This window comes from Platichthys flesus, chromosome 7 (genome assembly GCF_949316205.1).
Source record: "Platichthys flesus chromosome 7, fPlaFle2.1, whole genome shotgun sequence".
NCBI classification, from domain to species: domain Eukaryota; kingdom Metazoa; phylum Chordata; class Actinopteri; order Pleuronectiformes; family Pleuronectidae; genus Platichthys; species Platichthys flesus.
The window spans coordinates 24,529,979-24,542,632 of NC_084951.1; the positions used below are offsets into that span (position 1 = coordinate 24,529,979).

The following is a 12,654-nucleotide window of genomic DNA, read 5'->3' on the forward strand; positions in this document are numbered from 1 at the left end:
TGATTAGGAAAAGCAGGGCCCACCTGGAGCCGGACCGGGGAGGGGGCATCTGGAGAATGGACCTTGGTCCTTGGGGCCCAAACCAGCACAGACAGAAGACATCACATGGCGTCACCTCACTGCAGGTCCGCCAGCTGCAGGGACAGGCATCGGGTGGGGGTGCGATGTTAGCCAGGTGGCAGACCAGGTCCTGGGCCGGGGCGTCTCAGGAAATGCAACCTGGAGTCTTTAAACTGAAACCAGGTCGACAAGGAAAATAATCTAATTTTCAAGGAGCTAGAAAAATCCAGAAATGTTTGGATTCATTGCTTCAATGTAGCAAAAGTGATGTGATTTAAAAAGGCATCAGTGCGGCTGTAGCCTGAAGGATTTCATTGGTTTTCATTCATTCAGCAGCAAGTATTTGCTCTGCTTTTGTGTCACAGCCACACACACACACACACACACACACACACACACACACTCCCCTGCATCCCCTCTTTCCCTATCTCTCTCTCTCTCTCCCTTCTCTGCTGGAATGGGTATTGTGTTCATGATCGATGTGTCCCAACCAGTGACGTGGTCGCCTGGCTAATTCTCATTAAAAATGGATAAGGTGTAGTGGAGCCGCCTGTGTGTTGGTTTGTGAGTGTGTGTGGGTTTGTGTGTGTGTGTGGGTTTGTGTGTGTGTGTGTGTGTTGTGTGTGTGTACACATACATGTTTGAAATGAGGTGTAGGTGGCAGGAAGTCCCAGAGGTGCCAGCTGTTTACCGTGCGCGGCTGAAGGTTGGAGGGAGCCGTGGTGTGTGTTTGTGTGTGTGTGTGTGTGTGGTGGGGGGTGGGGGGGGGGGGGTGGGTCCTGAGGTCAGAGCCAGGCCTGTTGCCTTGGAAACAACTTGCAAAATACTAGCTTCCTCTGCTTTACTGGTGACGCTGGGATTTTTCTCTTTCCGTTGCTTCCCCCCCCGCTCTCGCCCAGTGTGGTGTGGCACATCTGGCACCGCAGAGACGAGGGCTCATCAGAACCCGAAGCAATGGGCCGTTTCCACTCTGCTTCTTCTTCCCTCATCCCCCTGTTTTTTTTCAGTTCTTGTCTTCTCCTCCTCCTCTGCCCCTGTGCCCCCATCCATCACCGGGAGGCAGCGATCATGGCCGGGTCTCAGGGCAGCGGGGCAGAGGAGCTGGAATGGAGCTACCATTTATTCTGAGCCGCGCAGAGACAGGAGCAGATGAAAGTCCTGCTGCTCTCTAATGTACATATACATTGTCGGGCTCTCCCGGGCGCCCGAGCCTAATGTCCTGTGCTGTGCTCCTCTGCTCTCAGAGTGAAATTGAAAGTGAGAAGCAGACAGTGTCTTCACAGGTGGCCAGAAATAACAGAGGGAAACGTGTGCAGAGGGAATTTTATATAACTGCTTTTTTCTTTATCTTCAAATTGATTGATCATTCTTTATCAGCACAGCACAGCAGCAGCCCCACATGCAACATTAAATCCAACAATTATGACAAGGGAAATGAAGGATACCTACATTTATCATCACATTCCCGACAGCTAACGGACCTTTAACACACTTTTGATCTGGGATCAAGCGCCATCTTTGGTTTGAGCATCGACTGGTTCACAGAAGAGGGCTTCAGTCTCAGCTTATAAATCGTAGAAACCTGTGACTTTTCATTTTTAACTTTTCAAAAGAAGTCTGTAGTCAGAGAGGATGTTACTGGCCGACCGCAAAATGTTTATGTGGTAGGCTGAGTCACGGTGAGTGGAAGGAAGGAAGTAACACCTCCATGATGCCTCCAGCTCCAGATCTCTGCTTTTAGTTTTCTGAGAACACGACTGCAACAAAAACAAAAATCAATCCAATAATTATAAAAGTTACACCGAGGGATTTAATTCAAAAGACTTTAATTATGTTTGGTGACAAAAGGATGCTCTTATGGCTCTTATACATTGATAAGTGTGTTTGCATTGTTGCATTAATGCACCGCTGCATCAGTGAAAGCCTGGCAGCGACCATGGGAGCCGGGGCCCATTCAGGACTTTGAACGAGAGGAAGCTGTTGTTTTAACCCTCGAGTGAGAGCCGCAGTGTGCGACTTCAGAGCCGCCTCTCTGCTTGAATAACCCCCTGCTAAGGTCATCTCGAGCTGGAATCTGATTAGCATTCGTTAAGCGGAGAGTGGCACCTCTCGCTGACACGGCTCGGTCTGGCTCGGGTCGGCTCGGGTCGGCTCGGGTCGGTTCCGGGTGTGAACGCTCTGGAGTCCGAGGAGGAGCAGGGAAAGTTGGAGGCTGCGTCGGATCACATGTGGCGCTTCTTTGTCCTCATTGAAAAACACAGGAACTGCAATCTGCACATCCGTTACGGTGCTGTGCGTGCACACACACACACACATACCCATATGCACAAACACACACAAACACACACACATATGCACACAGTGGGAGAAGGGGCTTCGTTGTGCAGCCCTGCTGTGTTGAGTGACTGCAGCGTGTGCTGGGCAACAGCTGCTGTGACCCCCCCCCCCCCCCCTCAGACCCTCCCATGTCCCATCCTCATCTCTACTTCTGGCCCAAGTTGGTCTGAGCATCATTACAGTCGCACAAACAAACACACAAACCCACAGAAACACCTTTTCTCTCATTCTGTGCTAGTTGCATCCTCCTGTGGTTTTTTGTTTTTCCTGTTTACCTCACTCTTCTTCTTCCGTATCACCCCTCTCACCCTTTGTCTGTGCTTCAGTCTGTGTCAGCTGACAGCAGCCCCGTGTCTGTCTGCCCCCCCCCCCCCACTACACCCTCACTTTCCCCCCCCCGCTGACAGCTGTCTCCACACTGTAACCCTTCCACGGAGCCGGGCCTCTGTGAAAGTGATCCTATAAAGTTTCAGCAGCCTCACACATGTTTTGGGACCTGAAGGCTTCTGGGGGTTGAGCGGGATTCAGAGACTTCGGGATGCGTGGTACACTCACGGGCTGAGTTGCCGTCTCGCCCCTGGTGGGCCTGTTTGTCATCGGTTGCGGCTTCTGCAGCTGATGTGCCCCCCCCCCCCCGCGTCTGCAGCTCATTACAGCGTGCCACCTGTTTGTCCCCGGAGCTGGAGGCAAGACCCACACACAAATGGAGTTTGTTGAGGTGACAGCGGGGGTTAATCTAGCAGGAGAGTCCGTGGCGGAGCGGAGCGTCCACACACTGTCAGACTCCACTGTCATTACCCAACCAGGCAATTGACAGGAAATGGAGTGAAAATGAATCCACGTCAGGGTGAAATTCATGTTTTCAAGCTTTTTGTTCTTGAGCCTGTGTTCATCTGCTGTGCGGTGATGGTGTTGTGTTTACGTCAGTGTGTGTGTGTGTGTGTGTTTCCTCCCACTGTCCCAGTGAGATGCAGGTGTGAGTGAGGCGGCCCCCATGGGACACTTAAATAGACAAGAAACCCACAGACACACACACACACACTGACCTCTGGATCGTACTGCAGACCGCTGTGCTGCACAAACAGACTGAGGGGCCATGTGGCTGAGCAGAGCCTCGCCTGGCAGACACACTTAGACACAGCGAGACTCACACACACACACCCACACACACACACTCCTATCCCCATCAAAACTAACAGAAGGATGAGTACTTGCATCTATCCGCTGAACACAGAACCAGCCTGTGCATCACACAGTTCCGCTGACTCACACACTTGGTCCTCGCCCAGGAGGAGATGTTTGTTTGATTCTTTTACACAAATGTAAATTCTCAATCCCGTGTTTGCTCAGGTTTTAACGTCGACTGAAAACCTACTAGGTTGTGCTTCCTTATTCCAACAGATCACAGCCTCACCGTTTAGATTAGCGATGCATGTGTGTGGATGTGTGTGTGTTTGCTTTGTGCTGGAACTGCTTATTCAAATTCTCTGCTGTTGACATTTGAAACATGTTTTGCTTTGACGTACCAAATTTCCATTTGTTCATATTTCTTAAAAAAAAAAAAAAGATCTTACAAGCACACCAATATAACAACTTTAAAAAGGTTACTGTTTATATTTCTGATCTGATCATAGCCTCATAAAAACGTTATTTTATTAAACCTAACTTGTGCAGTGATGCTACAGGTGTGTTGTGACAGGCTCCACCTAGATGGACAGATGCCCCGGTGCACACAAAAGCCCTTTGACGGCAGCGCAGCAGCTTTCTGTGGCCAACTGCTCCCAGCTGCTCACCGCTGTTTCCCCGGCTTAAGATAAAGGCAACAGTTGCCTGTGCAGTTGACATCGCACACGTGGACACACAGCGGCATTGTGTACCATGCTCACGCCATCCCTGCAAATGTAAAACAGTGGAAATGTATCCGTAAATACAAATGGAGCAATGATGGTAGATGTTATTAAATATGCACACACACTCACACACACACACACACACACACACACACCCAGAGGCTTCTCCTGTGATGTTTGTAAAGGCTGCACTTTGACCTTGACCTTTTTGTGTGTTTTTTAGGTGACTCAAGTTCCCATCGAGTCTTGTGAGCAGTACGGGACCTGTGGAGAGTGTCTGAGCTCCGGGGACCCACACTGCGGCTGGTGTGTCCTGCACAACATGTGAGTGCCACCTCCGAGACGTCGCCCCAAAACGACCCTCCAGCTTTTATTCCTCTTAATGTTTGTCTCGAGCATCACATGGAGTTTGAGGAGAGGAGGCGGTGTCTGGAAGTGGAGAGCTGTGCCTCAGAGGTGCAGAGCCGGTTCAGAGCGTCTTCACGTCGACTGCTGCTCTGTTCTGACACCAGTTGATCTTAACAGGAAATGAGAGCCTTCAGTGTGTGTGTGTCTGTGTGACTAAGTTGAATGTGAAAAGACAGACAAGAGCAGAACCAATGACGAAACCATAACCGAGACAAGGGGGACGGAGCCTAGAGGCCATGAGTGACACCTGCTGGAGCTGAGTAGTTACTGCAGCAGATCTGTCTTCAAGAACAGTCCCGACGGGATTTCAGAAAATATATGAAACTGCCTGAAAAAGCTTGTGTGTTTGTGATAGTCTCAGTTTGAGTCATTCAACTACAGTGCTCATTTAAGTGATGGTAGTTTCACGATATGAGGGTGAGGTTATTCTGGGGACACAAGATGAATAGGACACAATACAAAAAACAGCGAGGAGGCATTCTGCTCCGTCTCCACCTCTTTGTTTCCTGAGCACACATTCCCTCATCACTCAAAGCTTTTCTCTTTCTTCGGCTGCTGCTGCGTCTTGTATTCCCCACTTATTGCCCCTCCTGAATGCAGAGACCCTCTATTTAAAGGTATAGTTGAATATTTATGTGTATCAGAGCCGCGCCACAATCATCATTATCGTGATGGCGGCCCCTGCAAAGTGCACTTAAAGTAATTTACATCACTCCGAAGCTGGGACAGGACAAATAATTGCCTAGCGACAAGGTAATTCAGCATTCGGCTGTGGAAGGAACCGGGGGTGGGGGGGCACAGTGTGCGTGCCGTCACACTGAGATCGTTTACCACAACATTAGCCTCCGTGCTGGACTCTTAATCACGTGTGTTTGTGCAGGTGTGGTCGGGAATGGAATAATTCAGGTTGACAGCGATTCGATTACGTAGCAGGCGAGAGGACCTGGTGCTCGGAGGTGGAGTGTGGTCCTACAGCAGCTGGGAGGAGGAAGCAGTGCACGTGGCTTTGATTCTTTTGCGTGTGTGGACCGCTGTACTGTACTGTGGGGAGAGAAGGTCAGCACTCGGATTCATGTCAGATCAGCCATCTGCTCTCCCAACACCGAGGACCCTGGTGCCACCTGGGCCTCGTCCTAATCGCCCCTTCTCTGTCATGACCCTGCAGCGAGTGTGGCGAGAACCTTGTCAGCTCCGGCTGAGAGGAGAAGAAGTTACTGGACGGATCCTGAGCTCTTCTCACTGGGACTCATGCAGACGTCTTTGTGTTATTTTAGGTGAAATGCCAAAGTATCAGAAACATTGCAAGAGAAAATGTTTCCACATTTGGCTGAGATTGAACAGATGGAATATAGAAAACAAAAGATGCATTAAAGGCACCGTCACATCGTAGTGTAAAGCTTCTTCTTCTGCCAATCACAATTACATCACTCTCCTCTAATGCAGTGTAGATAACTGCAACATCCCTGGTTTAAGTTTTCTATGTTGCTTGAGGCTGATATACAAACACCATAAACCACAAACTCATTCTTAAATAATAACACAAATGCCATCTCATGTGAGCAGCAGTGATGAAATCTGACGATGGGATAATGAGGCGATCTTGTCAAGTTCTTCTCTATCTGCTCACGAGATAGATGATTTATTTGCTCAGTGTAATTGCCTCAGGATTTTGGAGACTGTGGAGCTGGATGAGTTTTCGAACACGGGTTTAGTCACGACTGCTGCACAATTATAGCCAAGAGAAGAAAGATGTGTCGAGTTCTGCAGGAGAAAAAAAAGCAGCTGCACTCTTCTGGTGAAGAGCTCGGCTCATCCCACACACCCAAAACTAAATGTCTTGCCAGCCCTGGTGCCATCCACATGCAGCTGTGATCACTCCTGCTTCCTTCTCCTCTCCATTTCTCCAATTCTCTCCATCATCCCTCCCTAAGCCATTGTTGATTTTGTGAAATTATCTTTTCCACCCCTCTCCCATATTTGTGTGTACCTCCCCCTCTCCCCTCCCAGCAAAGCTAGCGTCTAAGCTTTGCCACTCATCTCCTCTCAGCTCATCGCGGCTCACCACCGCGCCGTCTCCCATTTAGACGCTCTCCCCTCTGGAAGCAGCTCCTCCACACTCCAGAGCTGCTCTCGCTTTGATCAGCCTCCCTCCCTTCTTATACAGCTGCCATCTACAATATCCATCCTCTTTTCTTATCCTTCAAACATTGAGTTTCCCCTTTTCCCTGTTTCTTGACGTTTGTGTGTTGATGCTCATCGGAGTGAAGCTATTCTGAGGCGGCTAATTAGCAACACAGAGGTGCATTAGCGTGGTTGTGCGATGATGAGGGGAAGGAGGGAACGTGAGACAGGGAGTGAGGAGGAGAGCTGGTCAGGAGTGGCATCTCTGTCCCCCCCCCTTGTCTTTCTTCCTCCTCTGATTCAGTGTGTTGTGAGACACTAAAGTCCTTTAATTAGCTGCTAGGCATCCTCTGAATGCATGAAGAATGAGGGCGGGGGGGGGGGGCGAAGAGAGGGAGACCGTGTGTTTGATGCCACTCACTCATGGACCCACAAAACCAAGCAGCATTTTGATTGCGGCTCAAAGGGAGCTCATCGTGTCGAGCGCTCTTCAGTCACAGTCGTGTGAATGAGTAGTTCAGCCTTCGTCTGACCACAATCCAAAAACATGGAGCCCTCCTGAAGCTTTCCCTCTCTTCTCTCTCTCTCTCTCTCTCTCCGTCTCTCTCTCTCTCTCCTTGTCGTTGTTAGATTAGCTCTCTGATCAAGCCAAAAAGAGGATTTCTCATCTCAAAACGTCTCCCATCACTCTGTTCTCCCTCCAACCGCTCGGCTCGCTCCCACGTTCCAGGAGAGGACGAGCACTTTGGGTCGAGATGGGACAGGATGAGTCACGACACGGACTTTGGTCCATGAGTTGCGTTTGGACAAAGCAGTTGACCGGTGTGGTGACTTTCTCCTGGTGTTGTCGGCCCCCAGCAGAGAGTGAACCAGCAACACATCACAACTACACTTTGATACCGTGTTGTATTGTACCGTGAGTCTCCATGAGGCTGGACGGCTCAGATCTAGTTCAGTCACGACCCACACGGCTCCACTGTCCACTCCTTACAAACTGGCCTCATTAGTTTAAATCCTGTCCAACGGTTTTGTTCGGCGTCCCGGTTGGAGCTCGGGGGTTTTAGGCACAGTCAGGTTTTGTAATAGGGAAAGATGGGAAATGATAATTCAATGTTGTTGCATGTTTTGTTAAAATCAACGCTGCCTCCTCCTGCTTGTCTCCTAACAGTCAAACCAGTACTTTCTCATTTTCATGACCTCAACTTGTGCATTTAGCCTGTTTGTTCAGAGCGGCTCATTCATCACTGTGTCCACCACCGACCATAAAACCTCCTCTAATGTACCAGTGGCAACAACAATTAGCCTAGCAATGAAAATGGCTGCTTCAGCCTATTGTGGGTGTCAGACCGGGTGTCTAATGGCCGACTCATCAGCCCCGGCCACAGTTAGCAGTCAGAGGGAAGCTACATCCATCTTCCCAATTGGGCCTAATGAGATATCGATCAGGAACATGCAGGTCTATCAATATTTCCATAGATTCCTCGGACATGGGGCCGGTACAGGTTGGTAACATGACGGATGAAATACTGCACCAGTATGAACAGAGTGAGGAGGCTACATATAATGGAGTTAATGATGCATTTTTCCTTTTTGAAACTCCTCCGTCCCTGGACTTGTTTTGCTTTTTCTCTCTCTGCTCAGCCCACACAAGTAAAGCTGCAGCTCGCTGGAGAGAACTGAGCAGTCGGCTCTCTGTGAATCTGGTTTTGCTCACTTCATAGTTCCCCTCACGCTCCCTTACAATTAACTTTTACAGACACACACACACACTAGGTTTGTGTGAAACTGCCTATGCACGTGTTGTACTGTTCCGTTTGCGACATTATCAGTTGCTCCGGGTGGCAGACTGAGATTTGCAGAAGTGGATTCGACCCCCCCCGCATTAACTTTGGGTTTCAAACCTCACCTTGAAGTTTTCCATCTCTGTTGTCTCTTTCTTTTTTTATTCCTCCTCCACTTTCCTCTGCATCTCCTGTGGTCTGTATATTCTCAGTTTTAAGTGATGCAGCAGCCAGAAACAAATGCCCTGAATCACTCACAGTGTGTGTGTGTGTGTATCTATGTGTGTGTGTGTGTGTGTGTGTACGTGTGGGCAGCCCAGCGTTGTATAGCTCTGAACATCCCTGCTCACCAAATCATTCCTCTTCTCATGCTGGGGAAGCAAACTCCCAGTGCAGTCAGTCTTCATGTTTGCATTAACATGTGTTTCTGAGGACAAGTCCCCAGACAAGGTTCCATTCAACCAAATCAAATCCTGCCAGTGATTCTCCAACATAACTGGTTACCACATACAACGAGTAAAGCTTTGTTATGCACCATCAAATATTCAGTTTACATGGAGTTCATCCTCCCTCAACCTACATCTTTCCTCTCCACTGTTCCCAACTCTCCCACTGTGCCACCGAGGCATCGCTGCTCTACTGACGCTCTGTGACCCGGCTCCAGTGAGGGAAGGACAGTGATTTTAAGATATCTTCCCCTCTGTTTTTAAACACTGCACCCTGAGCTGTGTTAGAGCTGTAATCAGACATGCCATCACACGTTCAATGAAGTCCTAAGATGTGATAAGGGAACCGGAGGAGGGATAGAGGAGCAGAAACATTTCCCTGTCGCCTGCTCTGCTGTCAGGGCCGGGATGTGTAAATGTCTGAAGGATTAGGTGTAAAGGATTGTATGTTACTGCGAGTCCATGTGTCACAGTGAGTGCACATATTTTTCGTCTGTGGCTAAGGTCCATGTCCACGGGGGAGCATGTGTCTGTGTGTCTCAGTGTGTATGTGTGAATGAATGTGTGTATTCATATGTCTGGGTGTCTGTCAAAGCTTGGCACAGCAGAGACAACAGTGTAATTGCCTGTCTGGGGCAATAGAACGAGCAGCAGGCCTTGGCGGAACAGACCCAGAGGTCTGGCCTCGGCTAACTTCATCCCCCGCTCCGTACAAAGTGCGTCTCCTGCTGCAAATTACTCTGCACATGATATGTAGGATACTGCGTGAGAGCACATACACGCTGGGTGTTCGATTCCACCTCAGAGCTCGACTCCAGCAGTGTGGCCCACGCAAGCTGCCACAGGAGAAAACAAGGTCCTCTGCTTTAGCTTCTCTGTACGTTTGTTTACTCGCTCACCTTTTTATGACGGCGTGAGATGTGACTGCCACTTCCAGCCTCCTCCGGGCCCTGCGGTGGAGTCGCACATGACGGAGAGGAGTAATGATGGAAGTGCGCGCAGCTATTTCAGCACCATGGACAGGGCTTAGAGAGCAGAACACCCCCGACTGCCTGCAGCAGCCGCTGGAGGGAGAAGAGCTGCGAGCTGCTTATTACAGGAAGGAACTGAATGCATTTGTTCTGTCAATCTGTGCACAGGCACGCAGGAAGGCACGTACGTGTGTGTGTGTCTGTGTGTGTGTGTTTCCGCGTTTTTTCTTTGCAACAAAAGAAATTCAATCTGCGTACCGTTTCCTTTAACACCTCATTTCTCTGCGTGAGCCCTCTAGCTCTCACATCTGAGGAATTTCAATGATGGCGTATTAAGCATGTGAAGGCGACTGAGTGACAGGCCAAGGCCAGACAGGAGGATGGGGGTGGGGGGGGGTGTTGGGGGGGGGGGGGTGTACAGGGGAAGGCAGGATTCTAGTCAACACTCAGTGGCATGCACTTCAGCTAATGAGGGAGGCAAAGGGGTCAGCTTCTAACTACACAGAGATAATGGCCATCTCCTGAAACCATGGCAACAGCAGCCATCCTGCACCCCCCCCCCCCACCCACACACACACAGACACACACACACACACTGACTCACCCCATTGCCGTGCGTTCATCTTACTATCTCAAATAAAAGTGAAGTCCCAGTGAGGAGAATGGATGCAGGGCTTCTTGTCAGGTTACACAGCTCACAGACATGGAGCCGGAGCCCACACCTGAAAACACATTAAATATAATTGTCTGCTGCCAAATGTGAATGTTCACAAAAAGGAAGTGTTCAATCTGATCTGCAGTAACACCACGCAGATGATAGCTGCACTAATTTCGACTTGAGAAGTAAGGAGTGAGACAAAAGGGAGAGACGGAGGAGAAAGAGAGAGAGAGAGAGAGAAAGAGAAACGTGGCAAACGTGTAGAAGGGATGGAGTCAAAGGCGTAAAAAAGGAATTCACATCAGGGGGAAAGACTAATAATTTTTTCATTTAAAGTGTAGAAATACAAAGTGGTGAGTGAGGAGGAAACCAGGTAATCTGCAGTGGCCGCCACCTCCTCTCTCCCTGTGGGAGACTCACACCACTACACTAATTCCACACTTTCCTGCTCTCTGAAATCCCCGCGGGAGAACTGGCCCTTACGAGTGTCTGTATGTGTGCGTGTCCGTGTGCGTGTGTGTGTGTGTGTGTGTAGCGTGCTTGTGCCTCCTCGTGTGAGTCTGCTGGATATGGCTTGAACTTCTGACAACATAATTACACACAGAGGCTGTGGATGAAGATGTAGCTTCGAGTCAGTGTGTGTGAGAGTAGGTGGATAAGAGGCATGATATGGGCCCTAACACACACTACACACACACACACACACACACACACACACACGCACACACACACACACACACTCACACTCACACACTGTTAGCAGCCAGGAGAGAATGGACAGGGCTTGTAGTGGCACATCGGCACCCCGGACAGCGGCTGACCCATCAGAGTCCAATTAGAGCTGCTGTGACCAGACGGCCAGTTAGCCAGGCACTCAGACTGCTGGGCTGGATGAGGACAGGGGCCTGTGGTGTAATGGGACGGCGGGAGCACACACACTTCTAATAAGGAGGCGGTGGCTGAGTTTTAATGAGGGATGTGATGGATTGTGGGGGTGTTGCGTGGCACTTGATACACTGTCTGACCATTAGGGTTCCCCTTATGAGTGAGCAGTGTGTAATTTGCACTGGTTGCGTCTGCAAAGTTCCACGCTGATTGAAGGATTTAATTTGGGGGGTGTAGTGCTCAGTGCTTCATGTGGCTTCATGGTTCATGTTAACATGGCGTATTACCCACTGGGGGCTGCGGCTCCACTGCTGCTCCCACCACAGTGGTTTCACTGGGGTTTACTGGGGAATACAAAGCCTCCTGCAGGCCTCGATCACTCCCAGCTTTATGAAACTCATAGAGCTTTGAGCTTTACAGGAACCGGCTGTTATTGATGGTGCGAGTGTCACCAAATGCAAATTTCTTACCGGCGTAAGCAGCTATTTTGTAATTGATGTTTTAAAGCAATCCCAGAGAAAAAGCGCTTCACATTACGTCTTCAATACGCCATCTGTTTCCCAAAGCAGGACGGAAAACGCCCAAGTAACAACAACATAACTTCACCGAGAGTCTGCAGCGTGTCACATTTACAGCCTGGATCAACACAAAAACAAATCTTCACCATGAAGACAGACGACTCAGAAAGTGAGAGCAGAGAAGAGCAGAGAAGACATAAACATCTGGGGTGATCGGAGCGGATGTTAGCGGCCGGTCCAGATGTGTTGAGACTAAACTGTAGTGGTGATGGATGTCAGACGTAGCTCTTGTGTCTGTCTCGTCAAATCTGAGCTATGAGCTGAAAGTGATCTGTTAACATCACGTAAATGAGACTCAGGGTTGTTTCCTCCTCACTACAACATTCTTTAATCTTCTTTTGTTTACCATTTGTGCTTTTTGACATTTTTAATCCTCTTCCTCCTCGCTCCTTCTGCTGCTCAAAAGGTTTTTTAATTTATGTCACAACACTGACAGTTTGTTTTACTACTCTCAACTTTATTTTCCACTTTGTCTTTTCTTCACAGCACTTAGTGAAACACCGCTTTTGATATCTGTCATTTTTGTGTAATGATTTTGAAACCAAGAACAGGGCTATGA

At 49.3% G+C, this 12,654-nt stretch overlaps 1 protein-coding gene across 1 annotated transcript in view; it reads left to right on the forward strand.

Moving 5' to 3' along the window:
- plxna2 (plexin A2) overlaps positions 1-12,654 on the forward strand; it is a 159,298-nt gene that overhangs the window by 84,158 nt on the left and 62,486 nt on the right. The window contains exon 5 of the mRNA XM_062391613.1: positions 4,471-4,571. Within this exon, the coding sequence (XP_062247597.1) occupies positions 4,471-4,571 (101 nt within the window). The remainder of the gene's footprint in view (positions 1-4,470; positions 4,572-12,654) is intronic.